The sequence below is a fragment of the Podarcis erhardii genome (assembly GCF_964252035.2).
Source record: "Podarcis erhardii genome assembly, chromosome: 8".
NCBI classification, from domain to species: Eukaryota; Metazoa; Chordata; class Lepidosauria; order Squamata; family Lacertidae; genus Podarcis; species Podarcis erhardii.
In genome coordinates, this window is record NC_138499.1 from 50607806 (window position 1) to 50633245 (window position 25440).

A 25440-nucleotide genomic window follows, 5' to 3' on the forward strand; every position below is an offset into this window, starting at 1 on the left:
AGAGCCCAAGCCTCCAGCTGGAAAGGGCAAAGGGTATGATCATGTCAGAGGAAAGAACATTCAAATCTTGGAGAGCACTAACAAATAGAGTGAGAAGAGCATTCCTACTGAGATTTATAGTCTACTGTATGCCAGTTTTTTACAAATTTATGGCAGCAGCAAGCCAACATGGGAAGCTATTTATGACAGAAGTGGTTAAAGAGTTGGACTTGGTTGACAAGGAGATATTTGTTCAGATTTTACTAATGTGGAATCTAACTCTTTTATCTGCTGATAAGCAGGCTTGGTCTTTGAGATATTGGCAGCACTTTTTAATTTGTGAATGCAAGGACCTAGGCTGGACCATGTGATAGTTGCTGGTGGTTTCTGGGAAGTCCTGAGGCAAAGTCCACCACAAAAGTATCTCTTCACCCAAAGTGTACATTGCATGGAGTTGTATTCAACAAACTTTTACTCAGAGTAGACCCAGTGAAATTAATGGACCTTAGTTATTTGTCGTAATTCTTCTCTGAATAGGACTGTCACTGTATACCACTTGTTGTTGGCATCTGTCCATCTTGGGAGACAATTGAGGAGTGAGCCTTGGGGGACTGCGGTCAAGCTATTGGAAGGTTGCAGCACCTGCTGTGGCTGTAGAGATGGATATGGGAGAGACATGTTTTGTTGCAGCTAGGGCAGATGAAGGCATCCAGCTGTGCTGCTGCAGATGCGCCGTGACATTTCTTCTCTCTCTACACTCCTGCCAGCGGTCAGTCCTCCTCTGATCATTCTATGGATACACAACCTGACTGAATCCAGGCACTGAAGTCATCTGTAGGAGACTGCCACATGGTGGGGTTGTTGTGCTAGGTTGAACAGTCATGGTCATAGAAATTCCCTTCCAGCAACCAGTGCATTCAATCCACATATTAGGTCAACCTAACACCACTCAAACTATGGATGAATATTACTATTTTTCCCAACAGTCTATTGCATATCAGCATGTGATGTATGATAAAATCCTCCTTAACATTTGGATACAAAGGACGCTCATCTTGGGGTTTCATGGTACTCTATGTAGGGCTCTGAAGCAGCGCCACAAGCAGAAAGCAATAACTAAAAAAAATACATGCAGAGGAAATAATTCAAGAACATGAGCCTAGTCATAGTCTGCAGATCACTACATGTAATCATGCCAATATATACACAGCACATCAAGGAATTAAAGCAGGAAAAGTCAGACTAGAAAACATTTATACAGTTTTAAAGTTGTTTACAGATCTTGTTTTATATTGAAGCCAAGATATGTCTAGTCTATGGAGATTCAGCAAAGTCAAAACCATCACCATTATGATAATTGAAACTAAAGATATGAGGTCAGTGACTACACAACAAGTAATTCTATGCTGAGTTTTGAACAAGTCCACCATATATAAATGAAACTGACATAGTTCTCTCAAATTTCCGACAAATATTCCTGGCTTCAGACTATATTTTTATAGTAATTTTCTTTTGGAAGAAAACATGGAGAGATGTTTGAACCATCAACAAAAAATGCATTTCCACTGATTATCCGAAATTTTTATACATAGCATTTTCCTCCATATTCAATTGGTTTACTTTAATTTCCTCTCCTGTAATTAAAAACTAATCCTTGGCTAATTAACCTACACACAACAAAATCAATATTTCATCAGCATTTCCATGCTTTGAATTTTTAGACCAGAAACTATTTAACCAGCAATAGTGAGATCACAAATGGCTTCTTTCTCCCATTTTACCAAGCAATTCAGCCACTGGTATTAATTTACAATCATTTATTATGCCAGCAAAGCTTCTGGATCACTCTACTCACATAAGCAATAAACATAAATTTATGGTTATGCAAAAAGGTTGCATAAAAGGCTGCATAATTAATAGAAATTTTATAACATATTTTGATATCTGTCCCATGTTTGCTGAAAATACTGTCTTTCACCGCATAATGGTCGTATTTTTGTGCCCATTTTTTCCTTTCCAAAAAGGGGGAGGGGTGCGACTATTATGCCGGTAAATACGAAAGTGCGACCATTATAAGAGGGGGGGGGAAGTGGGGACAACAGCAGGTGGATCAAAGGAGCTGGGAGAGCGCAAGCCAAAGATAAGTAACTGGGAGATAAAATGGAAAGACATTAGCATACCTTTCTGTAAAAATGAAGCCTCCATTGTAAATATGTTCTCTTGTCCAGCCTACTTACATGCAGTGGCGCCACTCATCTATCAGAATCTCCATGGTGAATGAAACGGATCTACAGTGGTACCTCTGGTTGAGAATGGGATCCATTCCGGAGGCCCGTTCGCAACATGAGCAGAAAGCAACCTGGGTCTGCTCGTGCACGGGTTGTGATTCGCCACTTCTGCACATGTGCGTGATGTAATTTTGCATGTCTGTGCATGCGGCGAAACCAGGAAGCAACCCTTTCCGGTACTTCTGGGTCACCACGGGATGCAACCTGAAAACGCTCAACCTGAACCAAATGTAACAAGAGGTATGACTGTATACTTTGCATTACAAGAGCAGAACAGCCATTCAAATTTGGAAAGGAAGTTCCGGTAAGGAATGCCGTGAGAACAGCAAACGAGCAGCGACAGCAGCACCTGCAGCCAGGCCTGCCAATGCCCACTGCATCTCCCCTTAGCCCACGTGGCCCAACCGTCCCTGGCATCAGTTCCCACTGAAACAGCGATAAAAAAAGCAGCAGCTGGAGGATGGGGAGGAACATTCCACCCCACTGCACTCAGCCTAGGAGCTCATGGCCAAGATGGTGAGGTATGGGGGGAGAAGGGCTGGCAGGGGCTAGAGGAGGAAAGGAATGGGTCCGAGTCCTAGCAGAGCCTCAGTTACCATACAACTATCACACGAGGAATGCTCTGGGACCACTTCTGGGGTCCGAAAAAGGGGGGGTGCAAGTATTGAACGCTGGTGACAGGATGCAGTGAAATACTGGTATGCATTTTAGTGCATTGTTTTGTTTGGTTTTAGCTGAGAACTCTATTGGAACATTCCGGAGCTGTAAAAGCTAGCTTGTAATTAATTTCCGATTCACACATTATTCTGGGAGATGCAGATGAGATAAGTTCATATAATAGTTCATAAACATCAACTTCCTCAGGCATCACTGATTTATGTTGCTGGACCACTAATCTCTGACTGGGACCTCCAGCTGCTAGAGAAATTAACAGCAGGCATGGGTGTGCTAAAAGCAACTTTCCTGGGGAAGCAAGTATAGGAGTTTGGTAGACTGATGTGTTGCTGGAGAGGGCCAAACGAGTTTATATTGCTGAGGCATAAATGAAATATGAATCATTTGCAATAATAACTTACACCACAGACGTATATAAATACATGGAGCAGTGTCGTTTTTCAGAAACCCTGGACATATTATGTAACCACAGTATACCAATAGTCATGATCATCCTTGCTTGTTTGTGCTCCAGTTTTTCTTTGAAGTCTCTTTATTATTTATTCATGAACAAAAGATAAAGAACAAAATTAAAAAGACAAAGGCAAATTATTATAGCATGCAAGCTGTAGCTCTTTGGACAAACTGCAACGCCAAATTGCTCTCCAGATTCAAACAAAGACTAGTTCATACGCTGCTGCTGGTTAATCACTATACATTCCCTAGCTACTGGTGTCCACAGGAGGTTAGGTGATGCCAAGAAAAACATTGGCAACAGTCAAACAATTCACTGCTCAAAACAACACCAGCAATAAAATAGCATGTATCAGATACTTGATTCTGTCCAAGACCTGAATTAAACGGCAGAAAAAAAATTCCTGAAATTAATTTAGCTGAAAGGAAAATAAGCACAAGGAGCAGCAGGACCAGTATCACTTAAGAAATCATATGCAAATATTTTGCCAAATGCTTTACAGGCAAATAAAGACGGGCAAATGTTTCGTAGTAGAACTTCTTTGTACTAAGGTATCTGGCAGAAACAATCATCTAATGGTTTTTAAGTTCCTTAGAAACTTCATGGTAAAGTTAGAAAATATGTAGGTCATGAAAGCATTTAACTTTTGTACTTAAAATGATTTTCATTACTTGCAAAGCTTGCATAATTGACTTCCAAAATAATTTAGATTGAATATTTATGTTGTGAACCACTCTGAGATCTATGAATGAAGCATGGCATACATATACGGTACCTCAGTGGATGACAAGCAAGAGCCTCAAATGATGTAGCATTTTTGTTGCTGCCATTTAGTGCAGAGGCTGTGTTATACAGCTGTATCTCTCTGTGGGTAAATTCTACACACACGGAGAGAGAGATTGTTTGTAAAGCATCAAACAACACTTCAGACACGTTCACTCTGGATTCTGGTAGGATGAAGTCAATCATTAAAGCTGTATGTTTATTTCTGTGACTAACAAAACCTAAGATAATGAATTCTTATAACAAAATGTTTTAGCTTCCACATTGTTTGGCTGCTCTGATGTGATATATATACACACAATCTCTCACACACACTGCTTAAAGTAGAAGTTTAGCATCAGAGAAAACGGCAAAATGTTGGTAAATACCGGTACCTGAGAAGATGTTTCCCCAAATCACAGGACTGAAAAGTATCTCTAATAACCTTGCTATAATGGATTTGGACAGAGCCATGGGTGACTGAGATGGTGGCAGAAAATAGCATTTTAAAAAAAGTGGTGGAGGTATAAATTAGCTTAAAAATAAATGTAGCTACAGTGGATGCAGAGTGTCAGCTGTAAACCTGTTAAGTTAGGTCAGTAATTAAAAAGCAATGTAAAAGCCTTCTCCACCAAATCCTATCATCTGCCACAATGCTTTTGAGGGGGGTGACTTGCCCTTTTCAGTTTACCAGGGCCAGCCCTGGTGTGAGAAGGCACCAAAGTTATAGACTTCGTAAAATAGCAAGACCATAATGTGACCAGCATTAGTGAAGCAAAAGTGAATCGGTAGTTAGACCACAGACATTTAGTGCATATATCATAAGATGCAGCTGACAGATTTATAATTAAAGACAGTGTATTATTAACCCAGTTTAGCAAAAACCGATGGCAAACAAGTGAATGGTTTCCTCTGGGACACTGACTGTTATATTCAACTCCACTGCTGCACCTCTACAAATATGAGCTTCATGCACAAACCATATCAAGTCTAGCATGAGCTGGTACAGCTATATTTCAATAAAGGGTAAGCTCCCACAATTAAAGAGCTGAGTTTTTTCCCTGTCAGTGGGTAAAAATGGTCTTCATAGATCTGATCCCACAAAATAAAAGAGTATTGTAACAAGAGTTTGGCTGTCAGAGAAAAAAGTTATGAGCTGTTTTGCAACATCTACAACCACAGTGACATGCACAACACAAGTGACACATGTTAAATGCCAAGAATTTTTTTTGGTATTAGACATGCTGCAGCTCTCTTGGCAAAAATGTTTCTTTATGTCATCTAAAACGATGCATCGTGAATCTGGGCTGTTAAATCAGAGTTTCTCAAGAGCTATTATTTATGTTTCACTTGGCAACTTATCAGCTGTGTTTAAACTGCTAATCAGAAAAAAAACTTACTTTAGTGGAAGAACACAGAAAATTCACTGAATTGTCCAGAATGATATCCTTATTGTGCAAATATAAAATTTCCAGATGCATCTTTTTGTTGCCTAGTTGCTTCTCTCCCTGCTCCCCTGGGCCACAGATATAACAAGCATGCATTCACACATACACTACTGTTAAACTATTGGGTTTATGAGGATGAAATGCAATATTGTGGTGTTTTTTAAATTTGTTTATTTATTTATTTATTAAATGTATTTTCCCCCCACCTCCCGCAAAAGCCAACAAGAGCCGCACACTCTTTAAAGAGCCATGCCTAGCGTGTTTGTGGCTCTTGGGGGCTTTCCCTTCTCAGGTAAAAGCCCTCAAGAGCCGCAAACATGCTCCGTGCGCTCTTTAAAGGGAGCGCGGGTCTTGCGGGCTTTATCCTGAGGAGGGAGAAGGGCAGCCCGTCACTGACAGGCTGTCCTTCTCCCACCTCGTAGAAAAGCCCGCAAGACCCGCGCTCCCATTAAAGAGCGCGTGGCTCTTGGCTGGTTTTTGCAGGAGGTGGGGGAAGGGACAGAGGGCAGCTTAGCCGCGTGCAGCCTCTTCTGGGCAGGGAGAGCCTTCATCCCACTGCCCAGGAGAGGCTTTGGCGGCTATCCCAGAAGCCACAACAGCAAGAGGCTATCCCAGAAGCCAGATCCCTCTTGCTGTTCTGGCTTCTGGGATTCAGAATATTTTTTTTCTTGTTTTCCTCCTCCAAAAACTAGGTGAGTCTTATCATCTGGTGTGTCTTATAGAGTGAAAAATATGGTACGTCTAGGGGGTTCGTGGGGTTTTGGAGTAGTATTTTGTATATTGCAGATACCATCCCTTTGCTGTGTCCCTTTGTTGTTAGGAGGAGGTTTTCGAAGGTTGTCAGGGACCTAGTTGCTGCTGATTTTACTACTGGATTGTTTAAAGGGACATCTAATTGGTGGTGAGCGAACCAGGGCATTTGGGTGTCTTCTAGTTTGTCTTGTATTTCTTGTGTTGATAAGGGTTTGTTATTTTTATAGAAGTCTGTTAGGCAATATAGGCCTTTGGTTTGCCAGGTATTTATCTGGATGTTTTGTGCTGTGTGGTGGAATAATGGGTGTTATGCCAGGGGAATTAGTGGGGATAGGGTTGGGGATAGTTTGCCTAGTTCTGCTTTCCATGCTTTAAGCATGGTCTGTGTGTACCTGTCAAGTGTTGTGGGAATTTTCCTTAGTTTGTTTGGGAGGAATGGGTATGCTGTGGTGCAGGTATTTTCAATTGTGTCCCTCTCTAGGTGTATCCATTGTTTTGTCTCATCTTCTAGTATATATCGGATTATGTGGCATACTTGGTTGGCAATGTAATATGCTTCTATGTTGGGGATTCCCCATCCTCCCTCTGAGGAGGGAAGTGCAGGTATTTGAGGCTTATTCTTGGTTTTTTGTGTGAGAAGATAAATAAGTGTAGTTTTTTCTGCCATTTACAGAGTTGTGTTGGGGGAATCAAGATTGGGAGGGTTTGGAATAGGTAGGTTAGTTTTGGGAGTGTGGTCATTTTGATCATGGCTATTTTGTCTGAGAGAGTGAAGTTCATGTTGTTCCATCTCTTTAGGTCTTTGTTAATTTGTTGCCACAAGGGGTTGGAGTTTTGGAAGTATAATTTATTGAGGTTTCTCGTTAGTTGTACCCCTAGGTACAGTGGTGCCTCGCAAGACGTAAAGAATCCGTTCCGCGAGTCTCTTCGTCTAGCGGTTTTTTCGTCTTGTGAAGCAAGCCCATTAGCGGATTAGCGGATTAGCGCTATTAGCCGCTTAGCAGCTTTTAGCGGCTTAGCGGCTTAGAAAAAGGGGGGGGAGGGGGAAAAAGTCAGAAAAACTCGCAAGACATTTTCGTCTTGCGAAGCAAGCCCATAGGGAAATTCGTCTTGCGAAGCACCTCCAAAACGGAAAACCCTTTCGTCTAGCGGGTTTTACGTCTTGCGAGGCATTCGTCTTGCGGGGCACCACTGTATCTGAACTTGGTGTGGCAAAGTTTTATCTTGGTGACGTTTGTGCATTCTTTTTGAGTGCAATTTATTTTTATTGAAAATATTTAAATAAAGTGAAAAAATAAAAAGGAAACAAAAAGTGCATAAAAACACAAAAGAAGAAAGAAAAAGCACTACAGTTCTGTGCATACTTTCTAATACAAAGGTATATAAGTGCAATATTCTAATGCATATATATTTATTTATAAGCTGCTATATTTTTTATAAATGCATTCCAAATGTCATTATATTTGTCCATGCACAATATACAGTGGTACCTCTGGATATGAACGGGATCCATTCCGGAGCCCCGTTTGCATCCAGAAGCAAACGTAACTAGAGACGGCACGTCTGCGCATGCGCGTGATGTCATTTTGAGCATCTGCGCATGCGTGAGCAGCAAAACCTGGAAGTAACACGCTCCGTTACTTCCGGGTTGCCGCGGAGCACAACTTGAACACGCTCAACATGAAGCATATTCAACCTGAGGTATGACTGTATGTCTATAAACTATCCATTCACATGTTGAAAAGTTGTAACATATTTTAGCCAGGTATCAAATTCCACATAGTAGGTACATAATTTGAAAGAATACTAACCCCTCCCCCCAGTTTTCCTTTGTGAAAACACCTGACTATTGAAGTGGGTGTAGGCACTATAGCTTCCATGGCAATCATGTGGAAGGGAACACACACTTGTAGTATCATGACAATGCATTACTTTTCAAAAGGAAAGATTAATTGCAGTCTGCTGAGACAACCAAATGCAGACACACACACAAAAAAGATATATATCCTCTCTGTGTGAATTTAATCTATTCCCCCAATGGGAGTGCCCTAGGGAGAAAAAAAGAGGGCCATTGTGGAAGCAGGTTTGCCCTCACAGTAGCAGTAATTGCTTGGAGGACTAATTCACAGCAAATTGCTTTCCTACGTCAACAGGTGCATAGGAGTCTCAAAGAAGGAATGTGTGTACAAACAAGTTGCACCTTTACTTCCTGTCAGTGTGAACCAATTCACAAATCACAGGTGTGCAAACCAACCCCTGTGCTTCACTCTGTCCTTGCATAGAAACAATATTGCAATATTTTGCAGCATTTTTGTGGGAGTGTAGAAAACAGAGAGGCCTGTAGGCAGAGCAGCACATTCTGCTAAATCAAAATTGGGGAAAGAGACTTTTCTAGATGAGAATTGTAGAGGACTTCTGATGACCTTCCTGTTTATGTTCCTATAATCCCACTTGTTATAAACATTATATCGCATGCAGAAATTGTTGATTGCCTCCAAATATATATATGTATATATTTGTCTGTATGAGTGCTTCACATGTCCCTTTTAATTATCCTATGATTATGCAGCATCTCTAACAGTGAATAGTCTTATGACTCATCTGTGTATAAACTTGCCAGAACATCACTAAATCAGTTTAGAAACATCTTAATTTAAACAAGGGAAGTCAGTTGTACACGTCACCAGCTATGATCCTAAATAAACAAGTGTGAAGACGCACTGAGGTCTGTGTACTACTTTCAGCAACCCATACACTCTAAATATGTGATGTCCTGTGATGCTGTTGTGCTTTACTTTCTATAAAAAAATAACCAGATTCACTATTTTATTATGCTAAAATCACAGGCATTTTAGCTTAGATTGTATATGTTTCATAAAAAATGATATACAGAAAATATGGTGAAATATAATACTATAAGCTTTCAAGTTCTCCAGAGCTCTTCATCAGACTAGATAGTAAATTTGGACTAGATGTAGCAATCCAGCATCAGTTAACATACATTACATAAATTTATTTGTATGCCGCCTTTCAACAGTTCAAGCCATGCTCAAGGCAGCTTACATAATGAAAAAATACATAACTACAAAATAACAAAAGTAGCCATCAGTAGTAAATACAAAATACAAAACCAAACTGAACAATTTCCACATAAATCACAGCAAAAGATACAAAAGAAAGCGAAAAACTCCAGCAGCAACAAGAGCAACAACTCCCTCCCCAACAACACCTCAGCAGCCTCAGGCCCCACCATCCCATGATCAGGTGTAAAAAGGCCAGAGCTTCGTGGGATGCTCAATTCTCATTTCCAGTAGAAAAGCCAGTCTGCCCAGGTTAAGCACCACCTTAAATCAGGGCCAGCATCAAGGAACTGGGCTGGCATCTGCTGTGGGCTCACATCCATGCTACACATTGACCAGAGCCCCCAGACCTGCTATTCCTCTTTCACCATTACAACCTACTAGTTTGCTGCCTTTCATTCTGGTCCTGACAATGGTGAAGCAATAAACAAAAAGTAGATGCCGCTGCCTGCTTGTTCATTGGCTTGCTGCCTGGCAATCAAACAAAAGGTAGCACTGTGGTAGAGGGGCCCTCCAAAACCTAGACTCGCACAAAATCTAGAAATGTTGTGCTTCCAGAGATGGGAGACAAGCAATTGATTATTCCACCTTCTCAATAGGTCTTGGGGCAACCAGAAACATGCAGAGCATTTGGCAGAGTCTAATTTGAATACCTGCTAATTCCTCCCACATCCCATCTTCAAACTCTTAGCAGATACAGACACAACAGTCTGCATGTCATTTTCATACATACATTTTTAATTTTAGGTCATACAGTGACATAAGTTTGGGTCTCTTAAAATTTATATCTGACTTCAGGAGCGGGAGAAAGAGAAGTCAAACATTTACAATTTTAGGTACATACTTGCATGCCATAAACTAGTGTGAAGCAATATTTGTGTTGAATTGGATTATCACTGCATTTCAGGAGTGCACTCAGGGCCAACCAGGTGCAAATTTAAAAGAGTGATTAGCAAATTCTGTTTTTTATTTTAAAATTAAATGCCAGGCATAGGGGGCAGATGTGGGGAAGGGAAGTTTAAGCTCTACTGGCACCAAGAAAATTCTTTTAAGAGTGATTACTATTACAGTACATTGTGTTATAGTCATCTTTTACTGTCTCATAAATCAATACATATACAACCTTCATTTAAATCTATGAAACCTAGGTACCTTCCATTTAACTGAAATGCTCTTTACCCAAGACATTTCCTGAATATTAAGCTAATTTGCTCAAGCTACAACATTTTGAAAGATTATCTCATGTGAAATAGAAAATCTAAATGGCCAGTGTTACTATTCTCCAAGGTTAGAAATAACAACAACAGTGTCCAAAATAAGAATGTATTATCTAATTACAAAATGTTAAGCCTCACAACAACTCTGTGATGTAGGTTAGGCTGAGATGCAGAGACTGGCCCAAGATCACCCAGTGAGCTCCATGGCTGATTTGTATCTTGGTTTCCAAAGTCCAAGTCTGACATGCTAATCACTACACCACACTGGTTCCCAATGTTTGTGAACATAATTAAATATTCAAATATTACAAATAGTGTCAAGAGTAAATCTCAGTTGCTGAACAGGAGCATTTGCTAACTTTTCTATTTATTCTCTCTCCCCATTTCAAAATTCGGTTTTGTATACAATAGAAAATCAACACCCAGTGCTTACCTTTCAAATCCAATTTGCCGGAGTGTTTTTTCCCAGGTCAAGCCTATAGAAAAACATAAAGGAAAGGGATTCATTAACATCCTTTTTCATTTTTCATTTAATTGTTTTCCATTCATTTATTTGGCAGCTGAACCTTCAGCCTGATACTTATGCCACAGTTGCTAGAATGAATAGTGTACAGTACTAGTCCTCAAGTGGCTTGGTAGCTGGAAAAGCCAAGGCGCATTCAGTGATAGGCCCCATGCCCATGCCCATGCCCATGCCCATGCCCATGCCCATGTTAGTGGAGTCTGTAACCTGAAGCGTATGTAACCTAAGGTACCACTGTACAGGAGTGGCTAAGCTGTCCCCACCCCCCAAATTTGGAAGCCTGATCTAGCTTCCAAATGATATTTCCCAGACTTCCCAAATTCCACTGGTTTTGGTGGAAGCCGCAAAAAGAAAGAAGAAGAAGAAATAAGGCAGACACATAGCCCAACACACTGATGGGGATGCAAATCACCCCCTTCTCTAAATTATTGGACCAAACATTTAACAAGCCAGAAGTGGGTGATAACGTCCACTTCAGCAGATATGCACAGAGATGCTGAGGACAGGAATGTGACTGTGTGCAAGAGCGTGGAATGGCCACACTCACCACTGGCTGGCAGGTTAGCTATACTCCTGCTCTATAACTGTTTAGGATTATAGCCTTATACACCCTTGGAGCTGGGTATATGGATAGATGTGGTTCATTTTGCTTTGGTAATATTATAACCAATGGGTTAAGTCCAATGTTAGGATAACTGTGGAACAAGTCCCGAGACAACAAAACTGAAAAAAACCCCATATGTTTTACTAGTAATCTAGTAAGAACAGATGTAACTTTCCTGCCCTCCATGTTTAATTTGAATATATATTTTAGGTTATAGGTTATTTTTCTGATTGGGAAAATAGAAATTTTACATTCACAGATTTTCTCACCCATGAAGAAATAAGAGCATGAGCAGATGACTGATTCTCCTCCCTCTCACCCCAGATTCAAAAGATTTCAGGTAAAATATTTTGTACTAACTACAACTGGAAAGAAACTTTGCATAGGAGTCTAAAAATAATAATAGGAAAATGAGCACTCCTTTAACGTTACACAAACTAAAATATAAGGGGGGGGGAATAAGGGTTTTTTAGGAATTACCATTTTACTGCATTTGGTCCATTATAATGTTCTCAATTGGTTATAGCATACAGGAAGTCCATTACAAAATGATGTATCACAGGTATGTTACTCAAGCCAATTTTTAAAAAAGCAAGATGTTTGGCAGAGATAGAATCAAGTTCTAGGATTGCTAAGCAGAATGTTGCCGTTTCAGTGAGTATAAAATCCTGCTCAAAGTATGCTGGCTGTTGGGCCGTAATAATAAACATTCATTCAATCCTGCTCAAATTTACTGTTTCAAACTGTTGTTTATCAAGCAACTGGGGTTAACTTTAGAATGGTTCCTCTGACTGTCTTAATTAATTATGTGGAGGATAATTGCTGGCCTTCTACTTGACTGCAAAAGATTGCACAAGCAAGACATTGTAAATTTGCAGTCTTGCTTAAGGGATATCTAATTTAAATATTAGATACAGTCAACAGATAAGATCTATTGCAGGGACAAAATTAGATAGCTGACATCGATGGTTGAGAAATGGAATACAACATTGGAATATAACCTATTATGCTATTATGACTAATAGACATATTTGTCTATATTAATGACATATTAATAAGGAAATATTTTAAATAATCAGTAATCAAAAAAGAGCGCAGCAAGGATAATCATATCACAATCAGATAACCTGGTTTCAGTTAATGCTAGAAAATAAACATGCCTCATGTATAATGAGAATGTTGGTGCTCGTAGTTTTCTGCAGTATGTGCAAATTGGTGTTCATAATATTCTACAGCATGCACAATTATAAATGAAAAAATACGAACCCTCAAATGAAAATGATTACACCCAACATAGTTTCTCTGAAGAGTAGGGTGCTTTAGTTTAAACATGTTCCCTCAATTTATCATTTTACAGTGGATCTTCAGGGTCTCATTTTTCTTCATTTTTACCCTGGTGCCCTCCATTCTTTCTTTTTCTCAATTACATTTAATCTAAAACCCTGCATGCATGCATCTGCCCAACTGATGACTAATTTGAGGTTGATCCAAAACAGTGGGTTGCATGAGGTGAATGTTAAGATGCCATGCCCTCCACCCACCCCCAATTCCATAAACTGGACTAGCAACTGAATCTTAATTTGATAGTGGGACAGCATCACCCACCACACCTGGGAGCAGCAGGCAAGCTTAAACGGCCACATAGCACAGGGCATGTGGCACCCATAGCTCTGTTGCCCAATACCTCCTTGCTGCTCACCACCATGTACTGTCTAATGCAGCTGCCCCTCTCTGCTTAATGGCTAGGTCAGCCCTGACCAATGACGTTGGATATGACAACAGCATCACCTATTGGGGGGTGGGGTGGACACATGGAATCGATACCCCAGCCAGGCTGTCAATCAACCTGGGAAAGGTGTCAAGGTTTGTACCACTGCATTTGCACAACCTGATTTAGCAGGCATGCATTCAGGGGATTGATGCACATAACACTGCATGTTTATGTCCAGTGCAGACAAGGTATCTGTTTGCAGAAATCTGCATCTGTATCTCTCACTTGCTCAAATAGAAAACTATTCCTTAAAGCAGGGGTGGGAAACTTATGGCCCTGCAGGTGTTGCTGAACTCCCATCAGCCACAGCTAGCATGACCAATGGTCAGGGTTGATGGAAGCTGGAAGTCCAGCACCATCTGGATGGCCAAAAGTTCCCTACCCTCAAGGAGTATATCTCCCTCTTCTCCATTTATAATCCCTTCCCAGCTCCAAATTAAAGGAATAACCTTGGGAGAATGTTGCTAACAAGCCGCAGAACATTGATTTTTTAAAATCCTGAAGAAAGCTGCATTAGTTAAACTTTCCTGTATACTTTTCAAATAACAAATCATTTTGGGCCTCCTCCAGTCAATATCTCTGCTTTAACTCTTGCCATTTTCTCTATAGACCTTTAGAGTCTGTATTTTGATGGCCATTGGTTTAACTTTTCACTTCAAGCTCCTCATACAGAAGCATGATATTATCAATTGTTATGTTGCTGTACTTAAAATATAAGGTTCCTATGATTAAAATTTTGTTTCAGGAACTTGCTGCAGACTGTTTTAGTTGCTAAATAATTCTCATCTGTTTTCCATGTTTCTGCTTTGCATTAAGTTGGGCACATATATTGACAAAGAGAGGCTAAATCACATAAGATTTCAGGAGTTACTAGATATACTAAGTATATACTATCTCAGTATATACTTAGTATATATAGCAACAATTGAGTAATAGCACTTGATATTATGCTACTTTCCAAAATATATCCGGCGCAGCACTTTTTTGCTAATATGTATTTACCACATTGGCAGCCAAAACAGACCATATAACTCCAGACCATGCACATGACAGTCTTCCATTGCAGTAGCCACAGTGAAAATTTTAAAAACACCCAGAAAAAAACAGTAGTTAATGATACCATAAAACCTTAAACAACAAAGACAGGAGCAGCTGATGATAAGAAAAATAGCAAGGGATCTGCGTATTTAAAGTATTTTAGCCAACAAGCTAAATGTCTGCCAGAACAAAAACGTCTTGATAAAATGATGAAATATTAAGATCAGAATGGATCATAACTTCTATTAGTATACAACAAACAACGTTAACCACAGCCAAGCACATTAAACTGCCTAGGAATCTCATCCTTTATGTGCTTGTCAAGGGGGGGGGGAGTTTTATTGCTGTTATATCATAGAATATCTGGAGAGTGCACAAGTGAATAGATAAATTAACAGACATATCTAAAATTATCTAGGAATTTCATCTTGCATGCACCTTAACAGCCAGGAAAAAAATATTTTTGAGTGTCTTCCACATTTCATGAGACTTGAAGAAGAAATTAAATGGCAAAAGCCAAGCCTTTAAACAGATCCATCTCCTAACAATTACCCAGCCTTCTAGTATGATACTAATCCTTTCTGGGGATGAGGAACGTCTAACCTTTCAGGTGTTGTTGGACTTCTAAATCCCATCAGTCACCGCCAGCAAAGCCAATGGTTCAGCAACATCTGGAAGATAACAGGTTCTCCACTCCTGATTTTGAAAAGATCATATCTGCCTATGCATCTGGGAATGGTGGATACCTCAGTACATTTTGAAATGCTACACAGAAACTGGTAGAGAGGGAAAATACTGCTAGTATGGGTAACAGATGAAATCCGGAAGTGCAATCCTGACATATTATTAGTGAATATATTTAAATTGAGCATTTCAATGGAAACACAGGAAATGCATCCGATCTCTTACACATAGCCTGTTAAATCATCAGACTTCTGCATGAAAAGATGCAAGAAAGATAAAGATACCACTAGCTTGAAATAAAGGGGGTAGGTCTTGTATAAAAGCAGAGAAAGGAAAAGCAAAGCATAGCCTTATTTGAACTAGTATAGGAACTAGATTGCCAGAAGCAGACACATAAGAAGTTCTAAATCCAGTGGCGTAGCGTGGGGGGTGCAGGGGGGGCCGGCCGCACCGGGCGCAACATCTGGGGTTAGGGCAAATCCACGGGTTAGGGGGCGCAAATCCACGGGTTAGGGGGCGCAAATCCACGGGTTAGGGGGCGCAAATTATTTGCCTTGCCCCGGGTGCTGACAACCCACGCTACGCCACTGTCTAAATCTAACTTCTGGAACATAAGAAAACAGATACCAATAAGAATCGTAATATCAATGAGAAACTGTAAACACTTAAATTTGCACTACTTCAGAAAGGAACTGAAATTAGTGAAGAAGCTAGCCAGAATGAAGAGGGGATGACACCATTTTCTGTAACTAAAATTAATCTGCCAACTTAATAAAATGTCAGCTGATATAAAACAAGTATAACTATTCCATTTTCAAAACAGTCAATGTAATACAGGGTTAATATACCATTGCCTACATGGCTGTGCGAAGGGACGCGGGTGGCGCTGTGGGTTAAACCACAGAGCCTAGGACTTGCTGATCAGAAGGTCGGTGATTCGAATCCCCACGATGGGGTGAGCTCCCGTTCCTCAGTCCCTGCTCCTGCCAACCTAGCAGTTCAAAAGCACGTCAAAGTGCAAGTAGATAAATAGGTACCGCTCTGGCGGGAAGGTAAACGCCGTTTCCGTGCGCCGTTTTGGTTCGCCAGAAGCGGCTTAGTCATGCTGGCCACATGACCCGGAAGCTGTACGCCGGCTTCCTCAGCCAATAAAGCGAGATGAGCGCCGCAACCCCAGAGTCGGCCACGACTGGACCTAATGGTCAGGGGTCCCTTTACCATTTACATGGCTGTGCATAACCACAGTGGGATGCTTTCCTTTTCTTATAAACCTCTAGGTCATCAGGTTGGCTACTTTAAGAACAGGCAGCTCTCTTGACTGCGAGCATGAAGATCATGAGAACTGTCATGGTAACAATTAGAACAATAAATAATGAATGCATTCAGTAGTGAAGAAAAGCATGGATAATGAATAGTTAACTACTGGTACATACTGTCAGGAGTTCAGCCTACACTCGAGTAGGACTCTGGCAGAGACACATGCCTGACTGGCATGTTCCCTCCCTCCTGGCCGATCATTCGCGAGTTTCATAAGCTTTCTTCAGCCCGAACATCACAGCGACCAATGCCAACCGACACTGGCACACTTAGGGATCCGCAGAGTTTGCGCAACTTGCGTGACAGACCTCAGCAACTCAGCATTTTATTAATCTACTTTATTTACACATAAACACACATGGAGCACTGCAACATGGCTCCCTCTCTCTCTCTCTAGCATCAGACAGCAAAGAGAAAAAGAACAAAGGACAATAGTCCCACTTCAAGAAACACAATAACACAAACATCCTGTTTCCATCACTTCCCACTCTGTGGAGTCAAAACACATACCGTCATGTGATAGACAAAAAGGCCATGACTGCAATCATAGATCAGAAATTCTAACACATACATGATCCAAGTCCTGAGAGCATTTGTGGTTTATTTCAAATCAGAAACACTAAACAAAAGCAATTTTAAAAAGGCAAGAGAAAGGAACCTCAAATTCTTTGGTTCCACAAGATTTGTGTGAAGAAAGTATGCAGAGTTTATGGGGAATAGTTTTGTATATCAAATATTCTCTCTTCATATTAGGTTTTTGAACACTATTTCCATTGTACTCTCTGGCTAAAATTTGGTCTCTATAAAACAATGGGTCATACCCTTTTCCTGCCTTATTTGCTGCACGACTAGTGTAGACATACACTAACAGGTAAAGCAGCAAGCTAACCCAGATAAGTGAAGCAGAACTGTCCTGTCTTAGTCTCCCCTAAAACTTCATTGTAAAAGTATTTCCTGTTGTAATGGTATTCCACCTGAGTCCTGGCCTACACTGATGTGACAGTCTTTAATCAGCCTTAACTCCCACAAACCCCAGCCAGCACAGAGTCAATCCACTGGTCAGATGTAGCCCAATAGTTTATCCGTATTTAGTCATTCCCAAGTGAGTGCTACCTTAAAGTTACTGGACTACAACTCCCATCATCACTGAAGATTTGCCATGCTGTTGATGGGAGTTTTAGTCCAAAGCACCTGGGGGGCATCAGGTTAGGGGGTGGCTAGTCTGTACTGTCCATATGTTTGTGAAATATCCCTGAAATAACACAAACAACTCATGCACTGGATATACAATCCTATGCCCCTTTTCTAATTTAGGCAACACTTGCACATTTCTCCAAACGAACATTAGCAACAGAGAAACATTAACTTTTCTCTAAAGTCCCTCAAAACGTCTATAAAAACACTAACAAATGCCACCCACCCTCATGCTTCAAGTACACTGCCATTCTTCCCATTTAGTAAAGAGAATACATAGCAAGGCTCAAAACAGGAAGACTTAAAGGCAGTGTGACCTTTATAATTATCAAAACTTCAGTAAGTTGAAACAAAACAAATTCCTTCCAGTAGCACCTTAAAGACCAACTAAGTCAGTTCTTGGTATGAGCTTTCTTGTGCATGCACACTTCTTCAGATACACAGTATCTGAAGAAGTGCACACTTCTTCAGATACACAGTATCTGAAGAAGTGTGCATGCACACGAAAGCTCATACCAAGAACTGACTTAGTTGGTCTTTAAGGTGCTACTGGAAGGAATTTGTTTTGTTTTGACTATGGCAGACCAACACGGCTACCTATCTGTAACTGTTCAGTAAGTTGTGCATTGCTGTGCCTCTTCACAAGCATTCAAGAGAAAGTGACAGAACGCTGCTTGAAATCATAAAGTTATTCTTCCATGGAAACTTGACAGGAGGTTATCAGCTTTTATTTATTAAGTTTATATCCTGCCCTTCCTCCCAAAAGAGCACACGGCAAAGATAAGACATCTGCCCATTTGACTCCTCACCTCAACCCCTCTACTCCCACTCTTACAAGATATGGATGTTAATGGCTGCATTGGGTCAAAGAGATACATAACTCTAGACCAAATTTTCATTTAAAAATGTCATACCTCTGTGACATTCCTCTCACTGGGGTCAGAAACAAACCAAATAAACTTCCCCACCCCCATGCGCTGATGGCTGCTCAGGCATCACCCCAGATGACATTTATATAGCACAATTAATGTCACATCTAGTTAGACCCTATGACTTGCAAATACTGAATTAGGATGCACAGGCAAAGCCTGGAATACATGCAGATTAAGCATTTATAATTCAGAAGTTACTAGGACCATGATCGTCGTAAGGGAGAAGAAGAAAGGAAGGGAGGAGGCAGCTATCAGGGTAAAAGAAAAAGAGAACTTTCAAATTGCTGGACCATTTATTAAAACACTTGGGGAACTGCTGTTTTATAGGCTGAAGTGCTTTTGGCAGGTTTATTTCTTTACATATAGATGGATTTTGCATCAGGAGTTGGAAATTGCAAGAGCACCAATTCCCTTTTCATAATGCAAACTTTACAGCTCATAAACTATTGGTAGATTTATAACAGAGGGGCTCTCTTTGGAATGTCTACTGCATCCTGTTCTCCTGGGATGATTTTAGTAATATTTTTAATGGAAAGAAAAAGTCCTATGAACCTACAGAAGCCAGTCTCATATGAAGGACAGTACATTTGAGACCCCATACAGACATTATCAATCAGGGATCAACAAAAAGCACAAGGGTGGCCCAGTTTTTCCAAGGAAATATTTAATATATGTGTGAAAAACACACTTGTGGGAGCAGAAAATGAGTCACATTTCTGCTGCAGACCCTCTAGCATTTTGTAAGCTACTGCAGTCCAGTGAAAGAGAATCTTTACCACAGTGGCTGATTTTTGGATCATATAAGCAAGCTGAGTAATTCAACAAATAATAACCAATGTTGAATACGGTCACTTCTATATAAGCCATCACTGCAAAATGCAACAAAACCAATACAATACAGTACAGGAAACTACACTGAAGGATAAAAATAGTAATTTTCTCTCAGTTTCCATTGTTTTAGGTTGTAACTACACTTAAATCATGGAAATCTGCAAGCAGAACTACAGTTGTTTCATATCCCCTCTCTGTGATCCAAATAACAGATACCGTACTTGCAAATAACCTCCACTGAAATAATCAAGACTCGCTTCCACAAGTCTTCCACTGATGCTTTCACACAATGTCTCTCTTCCTGCTGTCTGATGAAAGGTCCCTTTCCCCACAATCTTATTGAAAAATTCTAACTTTTCAGCTCAGCTGCCCAGTGGCTTTTGATGTTATTGCCGCTTGTGAGATGAGCATTGGGGCCAATGTTTTACAGTGATTCTGGTTCTGTCTCTAGGGGTGGTTTCAGAGATTAACACTGAGTGTTAATCAGTGTTAATCTCTTGGTCCTCTGGCAGTTGTGCTGTGGAGTGCCACAAAGACCATCTTGCCTCCAATGTTATTTAACATCTACATGAAGCTGCAAAACGCAGCAGCTTGACTGCTCACTGATGGCATAAGGAAGAAAAGTGGGGGGGCCTATCCAACCCATGTACGAAGCATGCATCAGCCTGAATATTAAGTCACTGTTAAAAGTGTTTTACTGGCTGCCAATTAGCTACTGAGCTAAATTCAAGGTACTAGCACTGGTATACAAATCCCAATAGAGTTTGGGATTAGGATACCTTAAATATTATCTCATCCTTTATATACTTGACCAATCCCTACAATCTGCAGCAGAGGGCAGCCTACAGAAATTATCTTATCAGGAGGTCCATTCTGCATGGTATTGGAACCAGGTCTTTAGTGTGGTGGCATCTAGCCTTTGGAACCCCCGCCCATTAAATATTGGTAAGTTCTATCCTTATTGTCTTTCCAGTGCCTGTTAAATAAATTTGTCTTTCAACAAGCCTTCTAAGTAGAGATTTTTATCCCAGTCAATATCTCAATGTGTTTGAAATTTGACGTGGTGTAGAATGCTGCAGCCAGATTGTCAAGAGAGGTATCTGGACACACACACACACACACACACCAGTTGTGATGATGGAACTGCACTGGCTGGAGATGAACTACTGAGTCATGTTCAATTATCTTGTTACTGACACAGTAACTCAGGACTAAGGTACTTGAAAGCCTGCTTTTCCCTGTATAGACCTGTAAGAATTAAGATGATTGGGGTAAATTTACTTGTGGTACCACATCCTACAGAATATCAGAGCAGTGATCCCCAAATTCCTACTTTGATTTGTTTTTGTGATATTGTTCTACTGGTTTTTATGTTGTATCTCAGTCTTTAAATTGATATTGGGCATTTTATGCTCTACTTTTGTATTCCACTTGCAACTATTTAAATAAATATGAACTTTAACTGCACTGTGCACCATATTTCCTTATATTTTATTGCTAATAGTGAAAAAAATTATCATTATCTATGTAATAATAACTACAGAGGTAAATCAAGTCAGCTAGGAAGGAAGGTGGTTTTCTATTGGGTTCAAACAAATTTATTCCAGGAAATGTATTGCGCACTTAAGAACTTGGCTTCCAATTGAGAAAACTAACCAAAAAGGAAAAAAACCAAGCTTTTTTAGTTCCTGCCAGATGTTTAAAAGTCTAAATCAGTACTAAAGCAGGATATGAGCTTTTTAACTTATGCTTGCCCCTTTAACATAAACAATGCAGCAAATTTCAATTTCAATATTAATACTCCAGAATGTAGCATCATGAACTTCAGGAAAAGAAGAAGAAACCGTACTGATATTTTTTAAAAAAATGTTTTTATAAACAAGCTTTATTATTTCTCTTTAAATACAATATCTTTAGAAGCGAAGAGAAAAAGGCAGAGGCTCTAAAAACTGTCACACAAGCTATCTTTTCAGGGCTTGATTACACAGGGTATGTGGGTGTGGAAACACCCACTCTTAAGAGTTCATTTTTCTAGCTCAAATCTGCATCATAATGCTCTCACCATGTTATTCCCTGCAGTTCAGAGCACAGCTGATGACACAAGTTCATTAATATCTACACTGCACACATGGTATCTATATGTTCAGAGGGAATATACACTTATTATAGCAAACCAACAAACAGCACCAACCACCACCATTTGCACTGCTTGTGAGTTTATCAGGTGCATTTATTGGAAAGCAATATGCTGCACTGGAAAAGTCTTTGACTAAAGCAGCAAAACAATTCTGAACTTTATATCCTAAGCATAAGTGGTAGATTCAAGGACATGCAATATCTGGCTGTGTTTTCAAGTTAAAAGGACGTTTAGAACATTCAGGTCTGGACTATGAAAATGAAGCAATATAATCTTTGCAATTCCTCAGTAGAGTTCTCGAATGAGAATTTTATGACTTGCTGTTTGGGGCTGAAGCTTTAAGACAGGGGTAGCCAAGATAGTGCTTTCTAGAAGTTGCTGGACTACAATTCCCATCAGCCCCAGCCAGCATGACTAATGGTAAGGGATGGTGGTAGCTGGAGTCCAACAACACATGGGTGACACCACATTGGCTGCCTTTGCTATTAAGATATTGCGTCAACATAGCGGCTTCTATATCTTTAATCTGGCCTTTTGCACTAATATAATTCTAAGATGTTGTTTTCAAATGCTTCTTCAAAGGAACTGCAGTCATCTAAAGCAAAACGAAGTTTTCAACACCACCAAATCAAATGCTGTTTTAAACAGGACTACACTGAAGTGTGTTTCATCAATTCAATACTCTGAAAACAAAAGGAATAAAATACGCTGCATGTTGAATGTGACCAGTGGCTGAACTTCATTTTCAGTTGCCAAAGGTTTCTGAAAAACTGCTACCAGCAATATATTTTTTCAAAGTGAAAGCAATGAGTAATAGTGAGCAGCTGCATCATAGTTCCAGCCAGTGGTTCAGACAATGAATAACTGAGCATTAGCTGTTCAGGTTGTAATACTTTACATGCAGAGCATTTCACTGGCTGAAGCCCATTTCAACTCCTCAAAAATGAATGAGTGAAGCAGTTGACTATGAGGGGTAATTAAAATAATTACCCTGGAAATTCAGAAGTGTACCCTCCAGCATTTAGGATAAGATTCCAGGGAGTGAGGTGTAGTGGTTAAGAGCGGTAGTCTCGTAATATGGTCAACCGGGTTCGCATCTCCGCTCCTCCACATGCAGCTGCTGGGTGACCTTGGGCTAGTCACACTTCTTTGAAGTCTGTCAGCCTCACTCACCTCACAGCGTGTTTGTTGTGGGGGAGGAAGGGAAAGGAGAATGTTAGCCGCTTTGAGACTCCTTAGGGTAGTGATAAAGCAGGATATCAAATCCAAACTCTTCTTCTTTCAACGTGACAATGATTGCAAGGTACAAAGTCAAACAGCAGCTCTTCCTGACTGCTTGTGTGCAAGTTCCTATACACACAGATGTTATAACTAACCCCAACGGGGCATAAAAATGTAAAGTTTTGTCCCCTTGCCCTGTACCACTTCATACACTTCAAACACACTGCGGTGTTTCAACCCAAGAGGGCTGATGAGACTATGCTCAATGCACTTTTTAACATAGGTAAGGTAAAGGTAACAGACTCCTGGACAGTCGAATCTGACTATGGGGTGTGGCGCTTTCAGGCCGAGGGAGCAGTGTTTGTTTGCAGACAGCTTTTATGGGTCATGTGGCCAGAATGAGTAAACCGCTTCTGGTGCATGGAACACTCTGATGAGTGCCAGAACACATGGAAAGGCCATTTACCTTCCCGCCACAGCAGTACCTATTACTCAGTACTCACGCTGGTATGCTTTTGAACTGCTGGGTTGGCAGGAGCTGGGACAGAGCAACGGGAGCTCAACCCATCACATGGATTCAAACTGCCAACCTTACGATTGGCAAGCCCAAGAGGCTCAGTGGTTTAGACCAGGTGCTTAGCAACCTACTATAAATGAGAAAATGTGAGACCCCATAAGAATCAACACAAAAATTATTATAGACCCCATCAGTTCTTAATACAAGTTAATATTTTTATAGTTGACTGCTGATTTGGGCGGTCCAAATGACCCAATATACTGTAGGTTCAGGAAAGTTCTCCGTTACGAACACAGATGTGTTAACCTGAATCATCATTTTATTCTTTATAACAGGTTATTAAACTCCGTAAAACATGGACACACCTTTCTAGTTTCTTTTATTTTGCACTAACGATCAATCACTTAATCATGCTAGAGTGGAAAATGCCTGCTCAAGTATGCAGCAAGTAACATATGGATATAAAATCATTATATTTTCTTCACGCACTCACATGGTCATGTTACCATGGAATGCATATTTGGGGTTTGTTGGGCAAAGCTACTGTTAGAAAAAGACAGACACAGGTTACAGAACTCCCAGATTAATAGTCCTGCTTTTCAAGACCCCACAGGTTGGTGGTGGTTTAAGACAAATCTAAAGTTTCATAACACACAACCATGATCCTTTCACTAGTGCAGAGACTCAAATTTCACGAAGAACAGATTCAGTCAAAGAGTAAAGTGACCTGCCATCATTCTTTAAAACATAGACTACAGTTAAGGAGTCAAAGTTGGTTTTTAATGGCCCCTCAATTTCTTATTTCCACCTGTAGGGTGTGGTGGTCTAGTGTTTAACTACACACAGCTGTGACATAAAACTTATGTTTCCACAAGACATACTATTATACATTTTATTTCCATGTCTGGGCTTCTTTGCCTCAGTGTTTATATAAAGGAGTTTTTAAATATATATATGTGTGTGTCAAAGTAGATTTTATACAACCCAATGTGGAAAAAAGGGCTCTCCAATGTTGCAATGGTATCCCTATGTGTGTACAAGTAAGAGAACAGGAGCAAATATTTGTACTTGGAGGTACCCTGATAGGGTTTGGTTTAATCTACTGCGTGTTTTTTTAAGAAGAATCATATTTATTTTGCAATTACTCATGTAGTTGCATAAGGCATGAATATGAGCATTTTGTGCTCATCAACATCTGAAATAATTCAGTTTAATAATCAACTTCAAGGTGACATACTGAGAGTGGCCAAGAATATCTTCTAAAGGTGTATCAAAAATATGCCTCAGCAGTTGATGAATGCCTTCATTCATTACAAAATGAACTTTTTCACATTATTTCACTGCTTCTTTGAACACCAGCCTACACCCCATTTCCAGTTTGAAGCAGATCCGATTACACAATTAGTACTATTAACTAAGGCAGGGGCCTTCACTTTTGTATCAAGTTGAGAAAATTGCCCTTCTGTTGCAACTTTCCACAGATATAAATACGGGGACACATTTTGTTAAAGTAAATGTGTATAAAGCAGATGCTAGGTTTTTTTTTTTTTAAAAAAAAATCATGACCACAAACCAATATTAATATAAACACAATGCTTAAGCAGCCAAGAAAGTTCCAAATGCATGTGAAATTCTTGTACATGAAACTTCAGACTAAAACATTCTTTACAAGAGACCTTTCTGAGAGATTTATCTAAAAGTGATAATATTTTGATGATAAGTTATATTTTAATCACTTTTTGAAATTTGTTTTGATGCCTATGTAGAGCCCTGTGTGACCTTGCCTAGATTAAGAATGGTGCATAAATATTTTAGTAAGTAAAATAAAAACTCTGTTAAAAAAAGGATGTCACTTCCCACTGTCTCTAAATATTTCTAATAAAAAAGCATTTGGCATTCAAAGGTTTGTTCTACCAGAACAAAACTTCTCAATCACTTTTCAATAGTAAAAGAAATCTATCTTCCTGTTACCATATCGCCTAGTGCCACACCTGCCCATTCCGCTATCTCATATC

General features: G+C 40.0%; 1 protein-coding gene across 7 annotated transcripts in view; it reads right to left on the minus strand.

Moving 5' to 3' along the window:
• The window catches only part of PIEZO2 (piezo type mechanosensitive ion channel component 2), a 195823-nt gene that overhangs the window by 95920 nt on the left and 74463 nt on the right, over positions 1–25440 (minus strand). For all 7 annotated transcript variants that reach the window (XM_081873517.1, XM_081873521.1, XM_081873520.1 and 4 more), the window contains exon 4: positions 11090–11132. In XM_081873517.1, coding sequence (XP_081729643.1) covers positions 11090–11132 — 43 coding nt within the window. The remainder of the gene's footprint in view (positions 1–11089; positions 11133–25440) is intronic.